At 44.4% G+C, this 27,704-nt stretch overlaps 3 protein-coding genes across 4 annotated transcripts; 1 reads left to right on the top strand and 2 right to left on the bottom strand.

Annotated features, from left to right (window-relative positions):
- Positions 1-2,071: 2,071 nt before the first annotated feature.
- slx4 (SLX4 structure-specific endonuclease subunit homolog (S. cerevisiae)) lies at positions 2,072-13,645 on the top strand. The gene is made up of 15 exons (XM_070926289.1): positions 2,072-2,537; positions 2,913-3,120; positions 3,278-3,514; positions 3,723-3,949; positions 4,214-4,509; positions 5,498-5,738; positions 6,008-6,201; positions 6,682-6,828; positions 7,308-7,477; positions 8,003-8,375; positions 8,430-10,074; positions 10,210-10,425; positions 11,824-11,923; positions 12,136-12,447; positions 13,013-13,645. Exons 1-15 carry the CDS (start codon positions 2,072-2,074, stop codon positions 13,371-13,373), a joined length of 5,193 nt encoding a protein of 1,730 aa, XP_070782390.1. The 3' UTR covers positions 13,374-13,645.
- Positions 13,646-13,862: 217 nt separating this feature from the next.
- On the bottom strand, positions 13,863-18,817 carry mcrip2 (MAPK regulated corepressor interacting protein 2). The gene is made up of 5 exons (XM_070923826.1): positions 18,688-18,817; positions 18,480-18,549; positions 16,978-17,111; positions 15,673-15,780; positions 13,863-14,298 (listed from the first exon to the last, which is right to left on the bottom strand). The coding sequence occupies exons 1-5, from the start codon at positions 18,740-18,742 to the stop codon at positions 14,228-14,230; spliced, it is 438 nt and encodes a 145-aa protein (XP_070779927.1). The 5' UTR covers positions 18,743-18,817; the 3' UTR covers positions 13,863-14,227.
- A 2,641-nt stretch (positions 18,818-21,458) lies between these two features.
- On the bottom strand, positions 21,459-27,695 carry gde1 (glycerophosphodiester phosphodiesterase 1). 2 transcript variants are annotated; one of them, XM_070920583.1, is made up of 6 exons: positions 27,333-27,695; positions 26,204-26,379; positions 25,362-25,467; positions 24,094-24,186; positions 23,160-23,371; positions 21,459-22,836 (listed from the first exon to the last, which is right to left on the bottom strand). In XM_070920583.1, the coding sequence occupies exons 1-6, from the start codon at positions 27,600-27,602 to the stop codon at positions 22,689-22,691; spliced, it is 1,005 nt and encodes a 334-aa protein (XP_070776684.1). In that variant the 5' UTR covers positions 27,603-27,695; the 3' UTR covers positions 21,459-22,688. The 2 variants fall into 2 exon arrangements, with proteins under 2 accessions (XP_070776684.1, XP_070776693.1); XM_070920592.1 differs by lacking the exon at positions 24,094-24,186.
- Between the last annotated feature and the right edge of the window lie 9 nt (positions 27,696-27,704).

The raw sequence follows: 27,704 nt of genomic DNA, 5'->3' as shown, positions 1-27,704 counted from the left end.
GGGATTTACCTTTTCTCCTATTGTACATCAAGTTATTTAGCAAAATACTGTAAATATCAGAAAGAGAGAATGAAATCACTGTAAACTGGTAAAAGACTCATTTCTTACTTATATACCATATTGTTAAATAAACTGTGTGCAACAGAACTCCAGTACTCTGTTGACTAAATAATGAGGCATCACTCTTCTTGTGGGTTTGTGTTCATTTGTTTCCGCTCTGTTTTTATCATTTGGTCACCAGCAATGCTGGGTGGGAAAAAAAGGTGATAGCGGTCAGAAAAGTGTCCCTAAACCGTACGGCTGTGGTTGAAGCTCTGTGTCTATATTCTCCATCTACATTTCTACAGATTGAAAAATAAGTTATTCAAGTATTGTCACAGTTTCAGGTCAGAGTGCATCATCACAGTTTTTTAGGATATTTTGCATATAGTGATCCAACAATTTGCAGATAGAGCTCACATTTCAGAAACCGTTACTAAAGTACCTGGACCTGTTCCCTCACCTTTTTATTTGATCGAGTTCTTCTGGTGTAAAGCATTAATAAATGGCCACTCAGCTCTGCTGGAGTCTGAAGTAGTAACTGAATTTAGAAAACCCAGCCAAGTTAGAACAGATAAAGACTCCAGCACCAACAGAAAATCTGAAATGAAGCAAAAATAGCTTGAGCCTTTCAAAGGAATTGTAATTGATAAGAAAACATTCACTTGTAACACTAAATTCAACATATTTCTCCATTTTCAAGTTATCGAAGTGACAAGTCACACGATTCAGTGTGAGGAGGGGTCCTCTAATGTACAAGAGTCTTAAGTGGTATAAAGTAACTCCTTTTCTATAGATGTACTGTTTTTATGAGATATTTGAATCAGTCTTAAGTCGCTCTGGTTGCCAGGCACATTTAGACACAAGGAGGGTTTAAGATTGTGGGCGAGTGAAAACAAGGTGATTCCTCTGGCAGTGACTTTTTTCATTAGTAATGTCAGTCTAGTCATCGTCTATACCCTATGTAGAAATAAAACAAAACAGGTTTAAGTGGTCTGAGTAAAGTTAGTGAGTACTCGCAGTTCATTTAGGTCTTGTGTGTCAAAGAGGTTTAGACATTATTTTGTTCCTCAGAATAATAACAGCTTGTCTCTTCTCCGAGGACTTAATATTGACAACCGGGGACTATAATTTGGTTCTTGGCACCAAGATGGGTAAAGGGTAAAAAAAAAAGCAAAAAAAAAGGGCTGTGCATCAGGAAAAATAAGGGACATTTGGGATAAATATACACTATGACAGGTGTTTCAGTCACAAACATTTCTCTATTCGCTTTTTACTCGTTCGCACTTTAAGTTTCCCTGTTTGGTAATTTTAGGGTATTTGCAGTAAATGTAATTGCTTGTGATTTAATCACATATGCTAAACTATACATTTGGTTGGAAGAAATGTAAAGCTGAAGTAACATGGACCTAGAGGTGCTAAGAATTATTTTGCGGGTCCACGATCGATGCGTTGCAGTCACGTGACCTGGAGGGCACCCATTCGTTCATTCACCGTCACATGACCGGAAGCTCCAAATGAAGCGGTTGAGTGGGAGTGCTTTTGAAATGAAAACAAACCCCCCTGGCCTATTTCATTACCCACATAATTGATAGATAACCCTACATATGGATTAAAATACACGATACCTGCCCCTGCTACAGGCTCCTGAATGACCAGCGACGAGACGGAAAGCTGAAGAGCAAATTCATGAAACCTGAGTGAGGATAAAGTGTTAGCACGACCAGCTAGCTGGCTAACTACAAACGTAAGCTTTCAAACTTTAGCTTTATTTGTTAAGAGATGGTCCCAGATAGAACATCAATTTGTAGGTGTGAGTTTGTATTGAAAGATAGCGACGCTGTTTTCTTTAACCTTGCTGACACGCAGTGTTTGAGCTAACTGTCCCTCTGCCACAGCGAACCCTTGTTGGTCCATGAACCCTCCTTTGGACACCAATTGCTCCAACCTAAAGTGGCTCTCTTTGCAGGCTGGTCGTTACAGCTGGGAACATGCTGGGATGCCCTTTTAATGTGAGACAAAGTACGCCATCATGGATGACTCGGACCAGGATTTTGTAGACCTCTGCTCAAAGCTGCTAAAACGAGTCCGTAAGAAACCGGGCGAGCCCAGACCGCCGAGGAAAGCAGAACATCAGCCCTCCAGCCAGGCAAGCGATGGAGACAAGAGGAGGAGAAATAACAAGAGAGATGGTGACTCTGGGTCTAAGTGTGCTGGGACCCAGCCTGTGTGTACAGGTGCAGAAGCAGAACAGCAGGTGGTCTGTGGAGGGCCTGGACACGATTCAGGAGATGCTGGGTGTTCAGTTGTGCCTGCAGCAGCAGCAGCAGCAGCAGGACCGAGAGCTGAAAGAGGTTTGGCTGCGAAAGAGAAAGTACTCCAGAGAATGCAACAGTTCAAGAGAGCCAGTCCACAGAGGATGGTGCACAATGACAAGAGCCAGCCAACAAACCACGAGAGCGACTGTGTTCCTCCTCCACCTCTGGCACAAGGACAAGGTGAGAAGAGGATTTAAAACATATATCGTCATCCATAATTGAGAAAATACCAGCTGTTTTCTCTTGTTGCACCTCTTAGTGGGACATATTTATTCTTGTTTGGCTTATATTTATCTGACTTAAATGCACCTTGATTCTATATGCAGGACCTGAAGCAGTATTCACAATTGTCATGGTAGTATAAATAGTTGGGATTATTGTTTGTTTTCTCCATGATGACATGTAGTTGAGCTGGCCAATAATGTGTAAATCTCAACATATATCAATATATTATCAAGTATCCGGTATCGGTGTGTGAGTGAGTGTGTGAATGGGAGGCAAATTGTCAAAACTCTTGACCTGTATCTATATGTCCCACCTCCCCACTGTACCCAGATACTCCGGAAACCTTCAGCGCAGGCCTCCACCTGGAGCCCCAGGACAGTGATGAGGCTCTGGCCCTGCGACTGCAGCAGGAGCTGGACAGGGAGGCAGCAGAAACCCAGACGGTGGACCTGGAGGAAGGAGGCCTCTTTTTCTGTCAGATCTGCCACAGAGACCTGTCACACATGACCTCTGAGGGGCGAACACAGCACCTCAACAGGTCAGGATATTTATATTTAGTGTTGGCACTTGACTGATGCTCTTATCCAGAGTGATATGCGACAGTAAATTGAACTTCCACATCTTGACTGCAAGCCATAGGCAAGTATTGGACTGGTGGACCAACTGAGTGTGAGAATAATCCCTCATCTTTGTAGGTGTTTGGATGAGAGTGAAGAGAGCGGCCCAGCCCCTCCTCCTCCTCCTCCTCCTCCTCCTCCTCCTCCTGGTGTCCCTGACTGTCCCATCTGTGGCAAGAAGTTCAAGTCCCAGAAGAGTCGCTTGGCCCACCTGAAGCGCTGCTCCTCAGACATGGGCGTCTCTCCAGCTGTGCTGCTGCAGGCTGTGCAGAGACAGGCTGAGGAGACCCACAGTATCCCTGCTGCTAACACGCTGTGAGTCAGTGATATTCCAAATTCGGCTGTTACCATCCAAACATGGAGTTTCTCTGGTAGCCCGGGTCTTTTGAACTTGACCTGGTCACGTTTCATAGCTTGTCTTATCACCGAACATCAGTATATGAGTACTTATTAAGCTTAATCAAACCTCGTTCTAGCCTTTATATATATATATATATATACTTTTTTTTCTCTCTCTCTTCAGCACACAGACTGGAGGTACCAAAAGAAAAGGCGCATCCAAGCCGGGCCTCCCAGCGAGGAAGAAGCCCAGGAAGAAGACTGAACCCGTGGATGAAGACACTATGGTGGCCTTGGCTCTGTCCTCCTCCCTGCTGGAACAGGAGAGGGAGTCAGAGAGGCGGCTACAAACAGAGACTGCTGCCTCTCTCGTCTCCATGACTCCAGTGTTGAAGTGGAGGCCAGACACAGGTACATCACTGCATACAGCAGGGAATGTTATATCTCTCAGTGTAGCACTTGCTCATGTATGTTACTTCTTTCACGCAACGCTGATCCCTAAAACTGGCTGGATTGAAACACAGTTTTTTTACATGTTGTGTATTGAGGGTCTAAGTTGTGTGTTTGTGTTTTCATTTATTGTGTTTGTAATGTGGGTGTTGGGAAGCCATTTATTGTAATAGGTATGTTGTGTTTAATCTGGGAAACTCTGTTATCCCTTACCTGTTGGTGCAGGTAAGGGGCGTGGGAAGAGGAAAAAGGGCGCCGTCCCCCGTCCTCCTCCGCTCCTCCTCGTTCAGGATGCTGAGGCGGCTCTGATGAGGCTGCAGGAACGAGTTTCTGCTCTCCTCCTACGCGGCCGCCCCCCCTCTCCTCCCACCCCGACCCGCTGCCCCAGCAGTCTGCCTGGCTGGAGCGGTGCTGCCCCCCTCTGGCAGAAGAGCACACTACTGGACGGAGGCTCCACCTGTCTGACAGATTTCTACACTCCAGAGCTCAGCGAGTTCATCAAGCCTTGGGAATCAGCAATGGTGAGAAAGACCAAAGACATGTCAGCACACTTGTTTGCTGTGTTATTTCTGTTTTATTTGAACTGAAGGGGAAATCAGACAGAATGTTAAGCTTGTTTTCTTTTTTTAATCAAATCAGAATCAGACATACTTTATTGATCCCCGGGGGAAATTGTACAGTACCGGTGCTCCCATTCAAGAGTAGAAAGCAGCATAAATTAGAAACAAAAGTATGTACCAAGCATGTTGGAGTCCGCCACCCTCAGCCTGCTGCCCCAGCATTCAACAGCACAGAGGATAGCACTGGCCACCACAGACTCATAGAACATCCTGCCTCTCGACATAGAGACGCACTCGCTGTCTGGTAGTTCTGTCCCTCGTAGAAATGAAAAAAGGCAGATCAACATAGAAAGTGCCTAAAACTTCACACAGGCCTCTTCACTGACATGCAGCCTCTTGTCTCAGAACAATGTCAACATTTGTCTCCCAACAGTAACATTTTGTTACTCATAACTCAGTGACCTAAAAAAACCAAAACATTAACAGCTGGTACAATTACCACTTTTGTGCAACCTTAGAGTAAATGTCACAGAAATGCTAAACAGATATAGAAATACAACAAGTTCTCATCCACATCACACCTTCTGTCCTCTCTTGCAATACAACTGGGAAAGAATCTATTTGCCTGAGTTTGGGTTGATTTATTTTTTTATTTGTTGGTGTTGATGTAGCAAGTTTCAGTCTAATCTGCAGTAATGTGTTACATCAGGTTTTTAATGTGAATGTAACATTTGTTTTTATTTTATTTTTTTGAATTGCATGTTAATATGTGCAAAAAGGTAAATAGAGTTTTTGGTGGTGGTTGAGTTTGAGTGAGAAAACAATTAATGAAAGTTGAAAGATGCGGCCATTGAATGCTTTTGTTTTTTGTCAAACCAATGAAAACACTGACTGCTGCTGTGCCGCCTATGTGAAGAGAAATGAACTCAGCATCTCCTCCTCCGTCTAGACTGATGCAGTCATCTCCTCCTCCTGCTCCTCTTCCATCAACAAGCCTGAGTCTTCTGTCCAACCTGTGAGTGAAGGAACTCCTCACAGAGGAACCAGGGCCTCGGCCTGCTCCTCCCCGGCTCCCTCCACCCCAGGGACAGGGCAGCTCCCAGTGGGCAGCCAGGCACTCCTGGAACTGATGGAGCTGGCTGAAGACGGCATCACTCTCACCCAGTGTGGTTACACTGCTTCAGGCCCTGGTAACTCACTCACTCACACACACACTCACACACTCACTCACTCACTCACACACACACACACACACACACACACAGTGCACAAACTGTCTTGTAAAATATTTGTTTACCAGTAAAGACATACCCAGATAATGGACTCCCACAGGGCCTTAAAGAAAGTGTGACTTCATATATACTGCTACACTGTTGTCACCCATGGGAGCAACTGGCCCAAATTGTTAAGAAGGGACTTAATTGGTCAGTCCGGCTCCTGGTTGTCGTCATTCCCACAGACAAGAGAGCCGGTCAGATCACAAACCTTCATCTGACCGGCTTCGTCCCGGAGGAATCGGAGGAGCAGGCTGACCCGTGTGTGAGCGGCTTCCTACCAGAAACAACATGTGCGCGCTCGGAGGACACCCACGGCCAAGCGAGGAGGACGACTGATCAGCCCGGAGCAGATAAAGAGCGGGGCAGCCGCCAACCAGTAAGACCGGTCGTAATGACACTTGGATCCTGGATTCTCCTCTGTTTCATCATTTGTATCTGCCTAAATCTTATTGGTGGCTTTTCTGTAGAGGAACTCATGTCTTGTTAACATGCATGTCTCTCCTTTACGGTCCTACAAGGTAGACTGACACCATGTCTTCTTTTACGTATGAACTGGTTTCACCCTGTTACAAACCTTATAAATTACAGGTTGTCTTCACATGTGCCACAATTGAATTCCGCATGTAGTTACAAATAATAATCAAGCAAAAACATTGTTGATATTATTGGATAATACGTAATATGCCATGTGTTTTGTGTTACCTTTTCTCAGGACAGTCTGTAAGAGATTTTCCAAACTGAGATGAAACCCACAGTATAGTATGTCTTGTCTGGTGAGCCCACTGTGGGCCTTTAGTATGCATTAACTCTGCAGTTCACTGACCCCCAGTGCTTCTTGCTGGTGTTTCCTCTGTAGATGGCACCATCCAGGCTCGTATCAGACCTGAGCAGCATGGTGAACAACCCTCAGCTCAGTGACGTGCAGCTCCAGGTGGACAGTGGAGAGGTCTACTTTGCTCATTCCTTCATGGTGTATGCTCGCTGCCCCCTGCTGGCAGAAATGGTAACATTTATCACCTGGTGTGTTGAATAGCACAGCCCTGCTACCTTACTGACCAGGACTGCATACTCATGTGGAAATGTGTGTTCTGTTTTCATAGTGATAGTGATGGTAAATGGTAAATCTAGTCTCAATGAAAGAGGACTTACTAAAGAGACATAAAGACTAAAATCTGTCTCACATACCAGCTAATAGTTTCAGCTTATCTAATCAAGCCGAGCAGAGGCTTTCCAGTGGATTTCACTTTAGCTTTAGCATTCTTTAGCAGTGATTTGTGGATTTGAGTTAGTGCAAAACTTTATGTAGAAAAAGGCTGAGGAATTTTGTATGGCAGGAATGTGTGTATTTTACTTACCTGTGAGCTATGTCAAAGACACATTTCATCGCTACATTTAAACTTCCTTGATCATAAACATCAGTACTTTTACTCTCTTTACATTTTAACCCATCACTTTCTCCTCTTTCTTCTGCTCCTCTCACAGGTACATGAAAGTGGCTTCGGGGCGCAGGAGGAAGGCATGCCTGCAGCCCAGAGGGTGTTGATGAGCGACGTCCCGGGACAGGCAGTGTTTGCTTTGCTGCGGTACCTCTACACAGGCCACTGCTCCATCGCAGCCTCACTGCGGCCTCATGTGCTGGAGCTTGCGTCCAGGTTAGTGTGCAGTATATGAGCTGTGACATTCATACACATTTTTATATTGAGCAGTGTGGTCAGTCAAGGATGTCTTACAATTTTAACATTTTGGTCCACCTCAGGTCGAGCTAGTTTGTTGACCGTCTTCATTGTTTTTTCAGGTTTTTGTTCTGATGTGTTGTATGTTAAGCAGCACAGTTTATTGCTAATTTTAAAAAAAGCAGAACAACTTTACTGTTAGTCTGTGTGCTTTGCATCTGCTGGATTACTTTCGTTCCCAGTAAAGAGTGTCGGCTCAGTTCAGGAAATGATCACTTCAAAAGTCAAATAAACGCATCTATCTCTCAGATATCTGGGTATTTTGAACTATATTTTGGCACAGGTGCAAAAGTACATTTTACAGTTGGTTGATTCCAGAAACCGTTCAGCTTTCAGCTGTGTATAAAGTAATAGCTCATGTTCAAGAGATGTATATGAAAATTACACAAATATATATACAGTGTTGTGAAAACTCCTTGCTCGTCTCTGTTTGTGTTTGTTAAGGTTTGACTTGCAGGAGCTACAGCAGCTTTGCGAGCTCCACCGAGAGGATGCAGCGACTCGAGGAGATGAGGACAACTACGTGAACCAAACGGACCAGGCCTTCTCGGAGCTGCTCCGCTCCATGTGGATCGAAGAGGGTGAATGCAACGAGGGTACAGATACAGATGGAGGAAGCGATGAAGAGGGAGGATTGGAAGAAGATCGTCAAGCCGATGGCCTCGCGTCAGGTGACGGAGAGATTCGGGAGGAGAAAGTGAACGAGGACGAGCTGGAGGACATCTATGAGTTTGCCGCCACGCAGAGAAAGAGGGAGGAGGAGACCGACAGCATGGAGGAGAAGGAGATGGTCGATGAGGAAGAAGATGGAGAAGAAGTGTTCACGAGACTGAGAGAACCCAGAAGAAGTTCAACAGGCTTCAACGAAAAGCCAGACCCCAGCCTGGATCGCAGCTACAACCGCCTCTTCTCAGACTCCTGGGGGGTCTACGAGGAAGGAGATCCCGCCTCCTTACCCTCTACTTCCGGCCCGGCTAAGACACATACACCTCAACCCCAACAACACCAGTCCCCTCATAAACCCTCATCTGAACTGTCCAGCAGAACTTTGCTTCAGTCCTCAGCAAGCGTAGTTGACGACCTTTCCCTCAACCCTCCACCTAGTACATCCAACCTACCTATCCCAGGTCAGTCCCCTGGTCAAGTGGGTGGCAGTGGAGACGAGGGAACTGATGCTGTTGTACTGGACGTGCCCAAAGAAGGTCTCCCTTTGAAGCGAGAAAGCCAAGATCCTCGTAGTATTTGTGTCCCTCTTTCTCCTGATTCACCTCAGAAAAAGAACGAACCTGAGCTCATAGTGTTGTCTGACTCAAGTGAGGAAATGGAGGTAGTTCTTAGTTCCCGCAGTCCATCGCCACATTCTCCTTGCGCCGTCCAGAACCTGCAGAGCTACACCCCGATCAAACCTCAGCAGATACTGAAGCCTAATGAAGCCACGCTGGAGAATAACGAGTCCTGCAGTTTAGAGTGTAGTCCTGATGATCCAGTTCATCCAGGTTCTGGGTGTCTAGTAGACTTTTCTCCAGAAGTGTCCTGGCTGATCCCATCCACACCGCTCCAGCCCAGAAGAAGCACCACAGCCAGCTCCACTCAGACCAAAAGCAGCATGTACAGGACGCAGTTGTTCCCTAAAGGTGGCACTTCCTCACTTTCGTCCTCTGTTTTCTCTTCTCCTGCTTTACCGTTTAGCAACAGACTTCAGACCTCCAACAGTCCAACCAGAGTTTCTGCCCACGTCGGCCCAACAGAGGGCAGTGTTACCTGGTTAAAACTGGACGAGATGGCTCCCTGTAGCTCCAGCTTTGATCTCAACTTTTGTTCTACAAGAACCAGCAGTTTTAATGTGAGTAAGGATAGACAAGAGCTTGCCGTTCCCCCGTGCCGACCTAAGCTGTCTCACCCCTCAAGCTCGACTTCCTCAAAGCAGGAAACACCCCTTCACATCCAGCGCCAGCCTCACAGCAGCACTCCCCTGCACACAGAGCTTCTCCAGCCCCCTGTTCTACTTGGCACCTCCCCGCTTCTCAGCAGCCTTGATAAGCAGCGGCCGGCAAGTCAAGGAAGGGATAGGACACCATCTGAAAGCCCAGAGAAGACCGAGTTAGGGAGCTTTCATCTGTCCCCTGTGTGTGACCCTTCAGACCCGCCCTCTTCTCCCTCTCACAGCGGTCTTCAAAGTTCACAGAGACACAGCGACTCCTCTCGTCAAAGTCGGCGTTCTGATGACGCCAGCAGTCACAACAAAATGATGCCTGAGCTAACGAGGAGGGGGATAAGAAATGAGAAAGGAGAGGGAGAGATGGAGTGCGGAAATAAAGACACAGGTGATGAAGGAGAGCAGGAAGAAGCAAAAGCGGAAACTGGAGAGGCAGAAGTTGCAGAATTCAGTTTCCAGCAGAGCTTCATGGCCATGGACGAGCCCCCCATAGCTTTCAACGACTCATGGGGCCTCGACGCCTGTGTAGATGCCAACCAGGGCTGCTTCAGTCTGAGGCTGGAGGACAGCAGAGGATCCAGCCTGCAAGAACGCAGCCCAGGACAACGAGAAACTGCCAGGTCATCCTCCTCAACCGACGGTCAACCTCCACCATCTAGTCCCTGTGTCCAGTCCTCCAAGAGTCGTGGTGGTGTGATGGCCTCTCCATCTAAAGCCCATCGTACGCAACCATCCGCCAGTGAACAGGCCCATACCGGCCCTTCCTTCACCGCTTCACCACCTGACCCCACCACCCGCACCACACCAGAGATCAGCAACAGTTTTCTGGACTCCAAAATATGGGACAGCTGGGAGGAGGAGGAGGAGGAGGAGGAGGAGGCTCTTCCTCTCTCTCAGAGGGTGAACCCTTCTGCTCAGCTCAAAACTCCAGGTAAGCAGTCTTCCTCTCACATCAGCACAAATGTAGTTTTTCTGTAATGAACCAGTATACATGATCTGATGGATCTAATCAGATCATCGACTCTACAGGGCAGCCTGGGGTGTCAGTATGTTGTCTGTGTCTCACATGTAGAAACAAACTGGTCATCCGCCATCAGTGCATCAAGACAGAAGAAGGCAAAACAATCCAAAGCAATACAAGTGAAAACAAAAACAGCCAAATAGATATTTATTGTGTTAGTCCATCAACTCCAGACAGCCTGCACAACAACTACTACAACTTCAAATTAAAATGTAAAAGAAAATGTACCCTGCATTTCTTGTAATGCTTAAAAACAGCTTTTCCTGTTAATTTCTGGGCCTAATCTTTAGAGCTGACACAATGAATGATTAGTCAAAAATAACTGGCAACAATTCTGATAGCTGATTACATTTCGGGCTGCAACTGAGTGTCAGAAAACAGTAGAACTTGTATATCACAATTTCTCAATCAGTGAAATTTAGGTATTTTTGTATGGAAATACAAAACACTCAACTCAACAAAGAAGGTAGGGCTGAAACTCAGGACTATTTTCATCTTTGATTAATCTATCCTTTATTCAATAGTCAGTTAAAAAAGAAATTGCCCCCTACACAACCAACAGTCCAAAACGCTGAAGATATTTCATTTATAATGACACAGAGAATAACATCAGATCCTCTCATCGGAGAAGCTGGAACCAGAGAGTGTTTGTTGTTTTTGTTGACTGAGCATTTAATTACAGCTAACATGAATAGTGGATTAATTGATTAGCTGATCAAAAAGAACATTAAAGCATGACTGGCTAGACGTAGACAACATGGTGGCATGTCTCAGTATTAGTTGGCCATTATTAATATGGCGTTTGATAACAGAAATCTTTCAGCTGTCGTCAGAAGCAGATTTTAGGTTTTGGTGTCACGTCCAGAAAACATTGAACACGAAGACCTGCTGCTGCATTCATAGTCACACCTCTGTTCTATAGTAGTGTAGTACATTTACCATGTGCCCACCTTTCTATGAAAGCAACTAGTCCATGTGTCTTCTGCTCTAAAGGCATTCTGGGAAATGTAGGTAATTACTAACTGCAGTAGGTGAGGCAAGCTGAAGGAGAAGAGGTACATCAACCAAAACCCAATTTAAACTGGTGACGCCTTTATGCCCTGAACATCATGTAAACGTGTCTGACACTGTGAGAGAGGGTTCATATACACTGTTTCATTTCAGATTTTTTAAAGGCGGTTTGGATTTATACAAAGAAGCCTCTAACCTTGAACATGTGATTTCACTGCATTCAGTCATCTTTTATTCATAAAGTGCAGAAATCAGACTGGAGTCTTGAATAATGTCTTCCTGTTTGTGTCTCATCAGCATCATCACACAGCAGAAGGCGTCGCACCTTGGCGCCCATTACTCCCCTGCCCCACTACTCTGACATGGACACACCGGAGCTCAAGAACAAACTCAACAGGTCAGGTCAGGTTAGACAGAGGGTGAAGAAGGGCCACGTTTGTTTTTTTCTAATCAAGGCTACCGACTGAGGAGCCTATCCGATTACCTCCCACGGTGTCACTGTCAACTTAGTCTGTCTGGCTCTGCTCGCTATCTCGGGCTGTTTTCCTCCCGTCCATCTGTTTGTTAATCTGTCCATCACGAATGCCACTTACTTTCTCCTCTGCGCAGGTTTGGTGTTCGGCCTTTACCAAAGCGCCAGATGATCCTCAAACTGAAGGAGATCCACCAGTACACCCACCAGCTGGTCAGCTCCGACTCTGAGGATGAGGCACCCTCTGCGGGGCGCGCAGCTCGGACGAAGCCCCCACCCTCTAGTTCAGCGGCCGCTGGCAACAGGCCGGTCGCTGTGAAGTTTAAAGAGCCCAGAGCACCCACTGCCATCTCCCCTCTGAAACCCGACAGACAGGAGGAGGCAGAGCTGCTGTCTGCCTCGCAGGGCTCCAACACCTCTTCAACTGCTGCCAGTGAAGAATCTGAAAGGTGCAGTGTGTATTCAAGTGTGTCAGGCGTTACCGTAACTGCACACTTTGTTGCTATACATATTTTCAGAGGGCTCAATCAATATTTTGTACACTGAGGCAATTTTTTCTTGCTGGTGACTCAAAATGACAAGAAATCCATATCTAGTACATATATAGAAGTATATAATAGAAACTTTATTGGCAAACATTTTGATAATCGATCTAAGTCACTTCTAAAGCGAAAATGCATTTGCTGGTACCAGCTTCTTAAATCTGAGTATTTTCTGCTTTTCTCTGGTGTACATAATTGTAAATTCAATATCTTTGTAGGTTGGGACTGTTGGTCCGACAGAACAAGACATATGGATATGTCACTTTGGGCTCTAGGAAATTGTGAGGGGCATTTTAATTTCATAGACAAAACAATTAATTGAGATAGTAATCTGTAATGAAAATAGTTGTTTGATTCAGCCCTAGTATGGAGAGTTCATTCATGTTAATGTCATGTCTCTTCTTGTGAGCAGGTTAAGTGTTTCTAGCCAAATATAGTATGTGCATCTAACCACTTCCCCATCGCTCAGCAGGTCCAACCCAGAGCTGTGCGTCTCCTCCGAAGGCGAATCAGACAGTGATGGGGGCATCTCTGCCTCCCAGGCGGCGACGGGCCTCCAGGATCGCCTCCGGGCGGTGCGCTCCTTCATCCTGTCCGACTCCGGGCTGTACAGGCAGATCCTCCAGTACCAACCTCTGGTCCTGTCCAAGCTCCAGGAGCGACTCAAGGCGGCCGGGATCCGCTTGGGTGTCGCCAAGCTGATGGACTACCTGGACTCCCAGTGCATCACCTTCACCACGGCCAAGCCGGGCCACTCAGCACCCAGCCGCAGGCGAGGCAAGAGGACAGGCAAGGCAGCGGGCAGGAAAAGAGGTGTCACAGTCGTGCATTAAAACTCCGACTGCAAGAAAGGTTTATGAAGAAACTGAAAGGCGGCAGGTTTTACAACGTTTGTCAGAAAATAACTTTGAGAATTAAATTATGACGTGTTTTAAAGAGACTTCGCGGTTGCTCCTGAACAGCCGGCTGATTCCTCACGAGTCGACTTCAGGTTTTACCACTTTGTTAACGTACGTTTCTTCAGCCCAGGTTTTGTATTTTATGTTTTATTTCAAATGTTACGTTTATTATGAATTCACACTGTCAAAATAAAAAATGGTGAATGTTGCTGGACAGACACAAATGATTCCTCTGATTGAAAAATGATTACACGGCGGTCACTTGATGTATGAAAGAGATTTTACACTCTGTTGTCTTGTGAGTGTATACCAAATGTGTTTAGGCAAGTCAGGAATTCTATTCAAAAAAGTGATTTGTCACACAGGAAGTTTTTGAAAAACATTTTACTTTTTCAATAGATTTATAATAAAAGATCAGCCATGGCGTGCATACAGCTGAGCACACTTGAGAAAGGAGGCAGGTTCTTCAAACTCTCACAACTTCTACCTGATATGTCAGTCAAGTAGAGAGAGACGGGTCCTTCGTAGCCGCACAATCTCAAGTCAACGCTGTCGAGAGTTCACAGTCAGGTCGCGGTTGTTGCATCGGGGGGCAGTTTTGTGTTGTGCGACCAGATTTCTCTACAGCAGCATGAAGCACAGTGCATCAAATCAGATTCCAAAATTATGTACGACCCTTTCGCACCGCAGATCCTGGAGACGCGCTCGCCTCCTCTCCACCCTTGCGATGCCTTCGCCGATGGAGCATCGACGCAGTGCTTCTTGTCCTGGCTCACAGCCTCACCCAGTCATGACAGGTTGGCAATGTTGGCAAGGAAGCGCTGAGCCCACCATTCCTCCAGGTCTATGGGCACAAAGTCTGCACAGAAACAAAGACAACAGAGGGGGCAAAGAATTAAAGCATAATCCATGTTCTATCAGTGATTCATTTTGTTCATTCATTTGTCACATGAAAACAAAATTCAAGTTCATTTTAAAAAGAAACGAGAGGATCAGAAACCAAAAACCTGAAGGCAAAAAGTGACAAAAAGTCAACCAAGTATAGAAGTGTGTTCCTATGCTGAGTTGGTAAACAACACTAAGTCTACAGGCACGCTAGCTGCTCTGTGAAGCTATACTTAGGCAAAGCGGTGCTTTGAGCTAAATGCTAATATGCTCACAAGTGACAACGTTACCATGCTGACGTTTGTCAGGTATAATGTTATCATGCTAACATCTGCTAATTAGCACTTAACACAAAGTACAGCTGAGGCTGATGGGAATGTCAGTTTTACAGGTATTTGGTCATAAACCAAAGTATTTGACAATTTAAAATTTGGACCTGATGATGGCGCTATATGAAAAGTCAGAGGATCATCAAAGAGATCACAATTCATCCTGACTGGAACATGGATGTCTGCACCAAACTTAATGACAATCCATCCAATAGTTATTGAGACATTTCACTCAAAACGACAATTTTCAACTTCATGGTGGCGCTAGAGGAAGAGTCGAGAGATCACCAAAGTCAGTAGACGTCATCCTCTGGGGACCATGAATGTTTGTACACAAATGTGCAGCAATCTATGTAATAGTGGTTGAGATATTTCAGTCTTGGTGGACCCACCAACCGACACTGCCATCCCTCAAACTACGGTGTTAGCATTGCTAGAAAAGGTGATCCAAGGTGCCGTTTATGAAACATCAAGACGAAATACATCGATTGTAGATGTTGTTCATAAGAATCAAGTGCCTCTAATCCTAAAATAAAACAAAAATGACGGTCCTTTTAAACGGGTCTGTCACAACCTGCCATGGCAGTGTGTGTGTGTGTGTGTGTGTGTGTGTGTGTGTGTGTGTGTGTGTGTGTGTGGAAGAGTTAAAGATTAGCACAGACTATTACAACAGTTGCCCACTTCTCACGGAGAGAGAAGAGAGCAGCCATTCAGCTTTCTTGTGGTGTTTAATTAACCAGGAATAATAAAAAAAACATGGCAAGATCACTGGTTCAAAGTTCAGGGGCTTACAGAGCAGGCAGAGAATGCCATAAAACTGAGATTAGATTTAAGGAGGGTGGATTTACAATTCACAATTTACAATTACAATGAACGTTTCAAAATACAACTGACACAGTAACAGTAATATGAACATTAAGACTGTATAGTTTGTCGTCGTGTTCTTTGAGGAATTTCAGCAGGTGAATGAAGGGGAGTGGTCCTGTGTAAAAGAGTGAAGAGGAGACACAGATACTCACTCTTCATCGCAGCACTAGGAGTCTTCTCAGTGTACTGAATGGGCCCCTGGCTGTCGGTTGACTCCCCACCGTCCCCGTCCCCCAGCTTCTGCTCCACCTCCTGCCATGCTGCGAGCAAACAAACACACACAGATGCCGAATTCACTTAAATGTGTTCTTGGTTAACAGGAATCTGATTTTAATTGCTACCTGGATGTAGGTTTAAACTTGACTATGACATCTCTGAACTAACACCTGACACTCAGACATCCCGGTCTCAACTGGTCTGTAGTGTGCGTTTTATCTGCTGTGGGTGAAGGCCCCCCCCCCCCCCAGATAAGCCTCAAGGTTTTGGCTCTCCTTGAACACAAACTTTCCGCCACACATTATTTAAATCTGTACAGTTTGTACATCCTGTATGTGTGAATGTCAAATATCAAGAAACACAAACCAATAAACCGGTCGTATGTGTGCATGGGGGGGTAAATTGCTGTATAAACTTGTTTGGAGGTGACATTTGTTGTAATTTCAGCTTTTTTTTGGTCATAGTGATCATCAGGTTTTTCTGCAGCAGAGGTGTTTCTTTAGGTGGGAGCAGTGAAGAACAGTGAGGCGCTCCTCCACCCGGCTGGTCACAAAAGGAGGCCACACAGGTCTTTGCTGGCAGCCGTCCAACAGAGACACAGAGAGATGGTTCATGCCATTTCAGCTCTAAGAGTCATTCACTTCCACCAGGGCATGAAGTATTGGCCGGCAGTAAGGCATGCTGGGTAAACTTCAAGTCCTGGTTTTTAACCATTGGTGGGTTTCACTGACCATAAGCAACACTCTCCTGAAGTACTCACTGTGGACAGTTGCTGAATTCATTTGTGAGGTTGCTGTTGAACGTGTGTCTGTACACTCATTTGTAACTGACAGTGTTAACACTGAGTTAATATGTGACTTCAGTGTTGAACGCTGCAACAAAACATGTTTACGCTGCATCACAATGTGCAGTGCAGCACAGCGCTGTGGGTTTTGAGTTATTGTAACACTTCAGACTTCTGAGCAGTTACCAAAGAATTAGTAAGCAACAAATTAGGGACAAACTGATAATTAATGATTCTCTAATCAAAGAATATACAGTAGATAATGTTAATAAAGGGGAAAGAAAAAAAAAAAGATTATCTGCCCACCACAATGTCCCATTTTCAATCCTCACAATCTCCGACCTTGTAAGCTTGAGAGAAAGATCTCCAATCTGTAACGGCTTCAGGATTTTGCCCCGGAGGTCTGACCTTGCGCTGTGACCCACATCCACTCATGTATTGATCCTGCGACCCTCACCTTCATACACAAATCTGACGTTCTCTTCATGTGCAGGAGTGAATCCCTCCGCTGGGCCGGGGGTCTTCTGTGTGGCTGCGCTGTGATAGCGCTTCCCGTTCAGACGACTGAACACGATCTTTGGGGCCGGAGAGCTGGAGAGATCAGACAGAGTTAATTAAAGAATGTCAGCTCGGGTTAAAAGGGTTAAATCTAAGTGACGCTGGCTGCCAGTTAACTTCTGGAAACTTCATGGTTGACTGACTGGCATGTAAATGTACTTTGTGTTGGATTACTTAACACCATGTGGTGATGCCTGCAGCCTCAGGTTTTGTCTTTAGCTTTCAGACAAATAGAGCATGACGGTTCATTCCTGTTATGAACATAGTCATTTGACAAAACAAACAATAATTAATCGCTTTTTTCAGAGCTTTAAACCATATCTTCCTGTGCAGAATTGATTTTGTAAAAAGCAAGACATTGTGACATCACGGTTTTGCTTTGTTTAATCTGTGCTTAAATTACCAAATGTTACTTTCTTTATCCCAGAATGACTTTCAGTAACTACCAGCAAAAGGGCAATGTAATATACTGCAAGAGTTTGTAACTGTGGGGAAAAAGCAAGACTTGCTAACCTTTACTCAACTTGCAATGCACTGTGGTCAACTGAGGCTTGCTGTTGGAACATAAATGACCTACTGTCTGTCAGCCTGTACAGATATAAATATTACTGACCTACTGACACACAAACCTGACTTTTAACTTGACTGCTAAAGTTATAAAAAGCTGTTGATAGTTTGTCTGCTGTCAAATTCAGCTGAAGTTGCACTAGATAACACTGAGTTGACAGTTTTTTAGGTGCCCCTTGCAAAAACTTTGCAATGCATTTTGAATACGGTCCTGCAAGACATGCTGCTTTTTATGAAAGTTACAATGTTCCTGCTGAAACTGTTTTGGAGAGGCGTTGATTCAACTTCATGGCCATTTTGGGGGCTGTGTTGTGCTGTTGAATTAGTTCTGCAACACACTGAGCGGTGTCTCTAATATTTTGTCCACCCCATTTCTATCAGTGAAGCAGACGCGTTGTAATAGACTGCACTGGGTTCAGCTAGGTGTACCTATACAGGTAACTGAGTGTATCTTAACGTGACGTTAGTATTTCCGAGCAGCACCTGAAGGAAGCACGGGACTCTCGCTGCTTATTAAGCCACAGCAGGGCAGGTGGGGTCCGAGCCAGGTGACGAGCCGGCTTCACAGACCGTGAACACACGGTCACAGGCAGAGGAGCCGCCCGGTACATCGCGCAAGGTCACGCGGTAATGGACGGCACCGGCGGCCAGGCTGAGAAGCTGCGGGAGAAGCTGCGGGAGAAGCTGCGGGGGAAGCTGCGGCCGCGACGTTGCACAAGTCACACCGATGTGTTACATGATCGCACTCACGGCGCACGTGCAGAGTATTTCGGGGTCCACACTCTCCGGTCAGCCCACCGAAACAACCACAACACACCGAAACCAGCTACTTACTTTGCTGAGAGCCAGGACGTCGGCTTGAGCTTCAAGTCGCTGAATTTGCTCTCGATTTGTTGTGTGGGACCTTCGAGACAAAACTCAGAGTTAAACAGCCCCCCAGCTCTGCGCGGGTTGCCTGAAGCACTTTAACTGTTGCAATGACCCAGAACTTCCCCTTAAAAGTACAGAAGCAACCTGACGTGACATTGCATCATGCACCAACCTGTCCGCCGCTGTGTAACGAGTTTGCTGGGACCTCTGGTGATTGTGTACATCATGTGAACGCCAGTAACCTCCAGAAGTTCTGCAGCGTCTGTGTTGTAAGACTGTCCTTCTCGTCAGTTGTCAGGTGACTCTCGGCTCCGTCCGCTCCTCCTGACGCAGCCACGGTGCGAAAAAAGAATAAATTCGCAGCGTCGTATTTAGTTGCCCAGGTCAGCTGGTCCAGAGTCGGCCCGAAGCCTGCAGCAGACTCGCTGTGACTTGTTGTCCGCTGTGTATTAATGCGCACCCGGCTGCACCTCCTGACCGGCAGGTGCTCAGTTCTAAAGAACCGACGTCCGCTGCTCACTGCGAGAGGTTGCGTGTAGGTCATCCAAGGAGAAAGCGGCTCCGCATGCCGGGGATCAGTCAGTCAGAGAGAGGGGGGGCACTGTGGTTCCTGACGTCCGAGGACAGTGACACTCCAGGCCGGACACTTTACTCTCTGCGCTCCGCTGATGCTCCGGGATCGACTGCAACACCTTTCTGAGAGGACACAAGGACACCGCACACTTTGATATTTTCATCAGGACACAACGCCACCATGCGTGGACAGCGTCAAGACAGACAGAATAAAGAGCGCGGCTTCCGGTCAGAACTTTCAAAGTAAAAGCGCGCTGAGGTAAATCCTATTTGATTACAAATGATACATCAAATCACCGAGCACCACTTAAAACATGAATAGTTCATTTAGTACGTCCAGCTTTTAAAGGACTTCTAATTTTCAACATTAATGTAATATGTAATAGTATTAGAGCTATTACATCACATTAATACAAAATAATGTATTCATGTGTTATTTGACAGGCTAGTGTCCATGAACTGGGAAAGCTGGGATTTTCTTTAAAATGCATAGGGAGTGTATTTCAGTGCTATGTTATTATTTACTATTCAATATGAATATCTTTCATTGTTTCTGCATTCACTGTGGTCCTTTTGGTTGTCATATTTGATATTTTAATAAATCAGAATCAGAATCAGAAATACTTTATTGATCACCGGGGGGGAAATTAGACATGTTACAGGTGCTCCCATTCAAGAATAGAAGAAGTAGCATAGAACTAGAAATGAGAAGTATGTAAAAAATATAAGATATAAAAAATATTTATAAAATATAGTGCACAGTTCAAATATAAATATCGAATAAATAATTAGGTAGTAGTTGCTGACCGAGGGGAAATTCATCCAGAATCAGTCTGTTTCTTCTGAGTGTCTGACACTCTGACAGAGGGAGGAGTTGAACAGTCTGATGGCCACAGGCAGGAATGATTTCCTGTGGCACTCTGTTGTGCATTTAATCAGAGGGAATTATTTACAATTACAAAAAAAACATGAGGTTATCTACAGTAAATGGGATAATATTTATAGTAATAATAGTATAGGATTGTAATAATTTTGAATGATTTTAGCATCACAAACAAAATTCCATTCACCTTCATATTATGTTCCCAAACCTGGGCTAATAAAACCAACACTGTCTGTATGGTTAGATAAATGGTCTCACTTAATACCACAGGATACAACTAATGAGTGAAAAGATACAGCATGTTCTTATTGTGTGTTTCGGGTAAATGTGCAGCGTGATCATTGGCTATAATAACAGTGCCTCAAATGGATGTTATTTATAAAGGTGCAAACCACCATATTTTCTAATGTTGAATTTAAGCATTGTTAATTACTGAGTATGTCACTAGGATTTCAAAAGTTCCCCTCAAGCTGCTACTTTTTGTGGCTTTTACTTTGAAGTTACAGCCTTATCATTTCCGGTGTCCTTGTTTCTTTTGATCTCTGGTCGGAGTATTTTACGGAGCAAGGCAACCCCCCCTCAGTGACGTCACTGCACGCCCCTCAGACGGGGTTTTGGAGGAGGAGCCGGAGCGATCACCTTTCACCTATTAAACCCAACACGCAGGCGTTTAAACGTGTTTTTAACACTTAAATAAAGCGGGCCTTTTTCTGCAGTTCGTAGATTTGCTTTCAACCTAATTGCTTATTGAATAATTACTAAGAGAGCCTGAAGAAAATGTACCATTCAACAGATATTTCCAACGACTGACAGCTTGCACAAGAGCTTATAACAACCAGTTGTAGGCCATCAACTGCAGCATTCACATGAGGCCGTATTGGACACGTTTGTAGGTGAAAACCACCTGAGCGGCTCTACACAATGTGAGCTGACAGTCTGCTTTAGTGACTGAAGATCAGCTGGGACGAGAAGCGGCTCAGACAGGCTTATCCAGGGTGATAGCCAACACTACACCTCCCACTCGCCCCCCATTCATCTGTACTATCTGGGCCAGTCACCTGAGATTCCAGGCCAAGAGGCCAATCATCAACAGTCCACACTACACAGACTGAGCATTAACAGCAGAGGCCAAACCATGGCCAAGTGATGTCACTGTGTGTTGGAGAGGATCCATTTATCAGCGGTCACACGGCTCCTGTACGTTCCTAGAGCCAATAGATGTTTAAGACAGTGTGGACAGATTTTCAATATTAAACAAGGTAGTTGAATATTCATTTCCCATCAGTTGAGAGCTTGTTTCTTCAAAATATATATTGTCCTTAGTATAATCAAGAAATGTTCTTTCCCTGGTTGTGTGATCAGGTAAAAACTGTATTCTTCTGAGACAGTAAGTCAGTGAGAACCCCTGAAGCATCTTTAGGGATCCATTTGGTGTCCCAAGGTCTCAGCTGTCCCAAGGTGCGAGGAAAAACAACTTCACTTTAAAATAAGATATCCAGCATTTTATACATTATTTCCACCAGTCATATGAAATCAAATCGTCATGATTCATTTCTAACGCTTTTAACAGTGAAATATTCCGTTTCCTTTTTCATTCATGGAATCACTATTCATCGTGTTTTGAATGATTAAAACATTTTCAAGGCAGCTTAGATTAAATCAAACATAGATCAAATGCAGAGGAGGTTGACATCTGGGTCACAGAGCATATAAACAGCAGCAGTCCAGCGTTCTTCCTCACTTACTTCAGAGCACTGTGGAGTCTGACCCACATAACAGGAAATTTGATTTGTCAAACACAGATGTAATTAACATTAATAATGGCTGCATTCTATTTAGGTTTCTAGGGCCCTGATATTGCAGCTTTACAGCTTACTTACACACCTAAATACAACACAGATGTCGCAAGTGTTATTAACTACGCCTGTGCTTCTCCTCCTATTAAACATGTCAGCAGTGAGAAGGTTTACTGTCTGTCATGTGCTGTGTGCAACACCTTTGCACTATATGTGAGGTGCTGCTGCCTTATGTATCAGAAGTCAGGTATATTATATTGACTGACAGCTGTCATCTTTATGGACAAACGTCTGCAGATCTACTCCAGTTTTAAAGCCTCAAAAAAATCTATAATAATTGTACAATATAAATTGAAAACAAAAACTAGAAGCTTCTTTTTCAGAACTTCAAGAACAATGAATTGGCACCTCATAGAGAAGTGACCTCACAGTTTGTATGCCAATCTCGTTCTATTCAACATTTTAGCTCTATGTGTGCATTTGACAAAGATATAAACTGTTTATTTATATTAGTTCTAAATAAGTATTAGTTTTTCATGAGTGATACAAGTCATTTCTCGGTAGTTTACTTCAGACTAATGTGTGACATTCTAGGTCTCGACAGTAAGACAGACACGATTACCAAGGGGGAAAAAAAGTCCTGAGTTGGTGAATACAGTACGTTTGATTAAGGTCTTTTATAATTATCAAAATGTCTTCATATGCACGTCAGGTGCCTCAACATGTCTGAGAAAAAAAATATTCAGTCAGAATAAAACATGTTACTTGGCCTCTTGTTATTAAGTGTAGCACCCAGTCTGGAATAAAAGAGTGGCATATGTTCTCTTACCTGATGCCACATTATGGGTGATGAATAGACAGTGAAATGATCCTTTCTTTTTATTGAGTGTGAACACATGCTGTGCTGGGTTCATGTGTTTCTCAGTAATGGGGTTCACAGTCCTCCACAAGGCTGTCTGTGATGTAGTTGACTTGCAGCAGCTCCTGGTAATACTCTTTCTCCACTTCTGTGTTGACTGTCCAGGCTACCACCTCCACCCCCCTCTGGGCCCAGTGCTGGACATAGTCCCTGCAGACAGCACACAGGAACACAGCGTTACTCTCTGGTGCGAACAACATGAGGACCTTTTTAAGCGACTATAGTTCATTGTTACACAGGTTGTTAATATAGCCAAGTAGTCTGAAATGACAACTTAGCTCGTCCTGTGATATTTATAACATGTAATATAACAAAACATAATAACCCACTGTCCCCAAAAGGGGTGCACAGTAACATGCTCTTCCAGTTCAAAACAGTCCTTTACTTTTAAAGTCTCCGACATTAAATACAGAACTTTGATTCTAGTTGCAATGAGAGTATATGACTGTGTGGTCTCAGCTGCAGAAACTCACGGTGAGACAAAGTTTTTCTGTATAAGGAAGGCTGAGATGCCACAGAGCTTCCATAGTACGTGATGGTGCGCCCAGTCCAACACGATGTCCAATAATGTCGTCCAATGATGTTTCCATGGTGACGAGAAACGTGGGGCACCATCTCCAAACCGACTCAAGCTCCATGGCCGGTGGGTCAATGCTGTGACCACCTCTGGGTCAGTCTGTCTCATCTGGGCCAGAGTGGAGCAGAGACAGAGATTAAGTAAAGTAAGTAAGTAAATAGTGAAACGTGGCTGTAACAATATACGCATGTATTTATACCAGACTGTTCGGTATAGGGTTTTCGGCTCGAAATGGCCTATGAACCAAATAACTTATAATAGCGCTTTTGCACGTGCAGAAAATAAATTCATTACTTTGATCCAGAGAGCCTGTCATCTGTTGTCTGTCAGGTAACACACACTGGTCAGGTTATCCCAGCTTATATAGCCAGCATTGGTGGTGTGCCAGAGCCTTCAGTATTGAGTATTGTGGTTTTCCATGGATATACATACTGACATTGTTCAGCCAAATCAGGTAAATAGAATATAATCTGGAAATATGGCGAACATGCAAACTCATTTGTAACAGCATCACCTGAGGTGCGAGTTCATCTTCCCACAGTCAGGCTTCACACTCAATCATAGACAACATGGAAATTTAGCTTAAGGTCAAAGTGTTTATAATTTCATCATTTCTTATAATATAGTGTTTATGCAACAAAATGGGACCAGAACAAACCATTGCATTTGGTGGCAGTAATGTGTGCAGGCCGATTACCTGAACTTATGAAAAAGTCTCATTGATTAAGCGTCCGCTTTTGCTCAACAGCAGTTTGACAGTAAAACACAGCAAATCTGCCATTATTGAGGAACAGTATACAACTGGCCAAACACCCTGAAAAACCTCTTACCCTGTAGATGACTTTGGGCTCAAAGGAGCAGACGATGCTACTGTTGTAGAGGACTGGATGTTTCTTGTACAATTCTTTAAGGGCTGCAGCTGCCTGGGAGGGGAGGAGAAACACACGGTCATTGTAGGACAGTCAACTGTTCAGAGCTGTGTGTGTCGACACACTGCTGTGGGTCCTGAACTCAAGAATGTCCCTGCCTGAAACAACAACCACAAGTGCAGCTCTGTATCCCTTCCTAATCTAAAAATGTGCCGAGTCAGGAACCACTCGTCGACTGGTTACAAGTACTCTGATGCAAGATGTCATTTAGCTTTTAAACATGCACACTGCAGCTTAAGTGGCATTGAGTAAATGACTTAACCGCATCCTTCAGCTCGGAGCTGCAACACTGACTGTCGTCTCTGGCTCAGTATTTCACACACACAAACAATAAAGTCATATTTTCACATCAGATAGAGTATTCCAAGTTGTTTGAGCAGAACATCCAAAAGAAACATCTAGTGATGATGTAAAATATTACCAAATACAACAAAACATGCCTGTGGAAACGTCCTCAATGTGTGAGCAGCTGAAAATGTGTGTGTGTGTCTGTGTGTGTTTTGGGGGTTTGGTTTGTTCCAAAGTACGGTACAAACTGGAACAAGTGTCCTGGACGTCTTACAGTACATCTCAGTGTTTGCCAAAGTAATTGTGACCCACTGGTAATGATAAGGCATGCACCTAATGATTATTATCCAACCACTAATTAATATACCAGTGTGTTATTTATGCTCTACACAGGTTACATGAACCAAGAGTTATATCTTAGAATTTCTACTGGCCTCATCAGCAGCCACAATTCACATCAGTGTTGGGCGTTACCTGTAGACAGTCGTGCAGCAGTGTAATGCACTATGTTTTCATTTTCACAGGGAGAAAAAAGGTGATTTGTGTCAGACTGCATAATGGAGGAAATCCTGCCTACATCTACAAAAAGACACAAGTCACACAAAATTAAAGAAATAAGTAAGCAATGAGTTAAGTCATTAGTAACTACTTGATTAATGAATTCATTGACGAGTTATTTCAGCACTAGAACACTGAAAGAACGCTTCCAAACCTCTACAGATGTAATATGATCATTTTGTACTAGGGCAGTTATAATCACAACATCATGTTCTCTTCATTATGCAACGGTGACTTGGCATGGATCAATTAAATCAACAAGTATGACGGACAGTTTGCACATAATCAAGTCCTGTTTTGTTTGTTAGTTTTGTTGGCTGCACCTCCTCTGGATGACCTTTGACATCAAAATAGATGGTGAGCTGCAGTTTGATGCATTCCTCCACCGCCTCCTGCAGAGTCGGGATCTTCTCTCCGGCAAACTTGTCCCTGGTGACGAAGGACACAAATGTTTCTTTGCGACCTCAGGCTCACACGCAAATGTGCTGTTAATCTGGGAAACATTACACTTCACTGGTCAGAGATGCACCTAACTTTCCCGTGCCTGGATTATGATGAAACATGTGTTCATGAGTCTCTGTGTATAAAGGCTCTTGGCATCTGTCTGACACTCTTTTAGACAGGGCACATTTTTCAGGGCCAATAACTATCAGACATTTGTACAGACTTTATGCTCATGTGCGATTAAAACATTTCTGGTGTCCTTTACTTTCTGTTGAATGTCCAGTAAAAGAAACCTCAGGAAACAGTAGTCTTGTCCATACTGATAAAGGGAGCCTTTGCTTCTGTAATTATCATCCCAAGTATCGGCACACCTCGACATTATGAAGACACAAAGGATTCAAGTCAAAATGAAGCAATCCAACAACTGACTTAGAGTAAAGCAACACTAATACAAGGCCAACATAGAGGATTTTAGGGGTGTAACGGTACACAGGATTCACGGTTCGTATGTACCTCGGCTTTGGGGACACGATTCGGTAAGTTTCTGGTAAATATTTCCAAGATGTAACTTCACTTTAAACATATTGGTATTGTATCAGCACGCAAAAACCTGTATCATCCTTAAATCTGCAGCATCAGATGCAATAAATGCCTAAAAAAAGAAAATGTTCAATGTCTGCGTGCGTGTATGTGCATTCCTAGCTATATCCTTCTTTCTTACCTGAGTCGATGTTTAGCAGCTGCGTTCAGTTTACCCAACTCGGACAGTCTCATCTGGCTGAGTGGTCCCGACCCGTTTGTGGTCCGGTCCACAGTCTCATCGTGCATCAGTATTGGGACGCCGTCTGCTGAGAACTCCAGGTCCAACTCCACGCCTGTCGCCCCATTCTTACTGGCCTAGAGCAGGACAGACAAATAAGAGGGCAAAGGTAAAAGGTAAAAATCAGTCTGCAGGGTTCGTGCAGCTTTTTAAAAGTAAAATTCAAGCATTTTTCAAGCACTTTCAAGGTACCTAAACCAAAGATGTTCAGACTCCTGAAGACTTTATCATCACATCTAATTTGTTACTATACATGCAACTGCAACTTTGATTGTAAATATATACATATAAAATATCGACGGGATGGTTTTGTTTCAAATATTAAAGGATTTTAGGTTTACACGAGTGATTGTGTAGATGAAACACCAGATTCTGTTGAAAATCAAGCATTTTTCAAGGAGCATATTCAAATTCAAGCATATTCCTAACCTTGAAAGCATAACGTTTAAAACTACACATTTTCCAAACAAGACTTTGTACAAAACCCTGAATCTGAACTCTAGCTTTAATCTTATTAGGGACTTTAACTTTATATAAAAAATATATAGATATACTGGGCTTTTATATCAGCTGATACTATCTTATTGAAGATACATCGGTACTGGTGTATGTTGGCCTATAGATAGAGCACCAGTGTTGCCCACAAAGATAGCCAGTATTGATAGGGCCATACAGACTATGTGGTGTTTAAGTTTCTCACAATTTTGAGTGTCCAAACAGTGACATACCATTCACTACTGACCTGTTATGGACGACACAGTTGAATGAATGGAAGTGTGGATGTTGTTTCACAGTGGTTAAAAGATGGAGGGGTCCTCATCCCCTGATATTTTCTTCCACGTGTATATAACAAATTTAACTGCCTGCCAACTTATATTATTTATGAAACTGTGAATATATTTCAGTTTTGTCAGTGATGAAGACATGACAGCCTGCAGTGGTAGTGTGCCCCTTGTAACCATGGTAACAGGCTGTGAGTGAGAAGAAGCATCTCAGGACATAAAAAGACCCCAAAACACCCTCCACTCACCTCCCGGATGGCTGCTATCGTGTTCTCTGGTGCGTCGTGCCCACCGCCCCGGTGAGCGACCACCGACACCTTACCGGAGCCCGCCGCGCCCTGGGCCGGGTGCAGCACCTGCTGGGCTCGGCTGGTCGGTACCTGGGGGAACCGGAACACGGCCATAAAGAGGTAGAGAGAGGCAGTGACGGCGGTTGTCCACAGCGGGCTCCGGGTCCCCAGCAGGACCACCACGAAGACGACCGAGTACATGATGACTTCATCTCCTAGCTGCAGCATTGTCGTCCTCTTGTGTCTTTCTGTCTTGGACGTAAAACAACAGAAAAGAGCATCTGGCCTGACATTTAGTCCGAGAAACAGGAGGAACACTGTTTGTTTTCA

The sequence above is a fragment of the Enoplosus armatus genome, chromosome 2 (genome assembly GCF_043641665.1).
Source record: "Enoplosus armatus isolate fEnoArm2 chromosome 2, fEnoArm2.hap1, whole genome shotgun sequence".
NCBI classification, from domain to species: domain Eukaryota; kingdom Metazoa; phylum Chordata; class Actinopteri; order Centrarchiformes; family Enoplosidae; genus Enoplosus; species Enoplosus armatus.
This window is presented reverse-complemented; position numbering and strand designations above follow the sequence as displayed.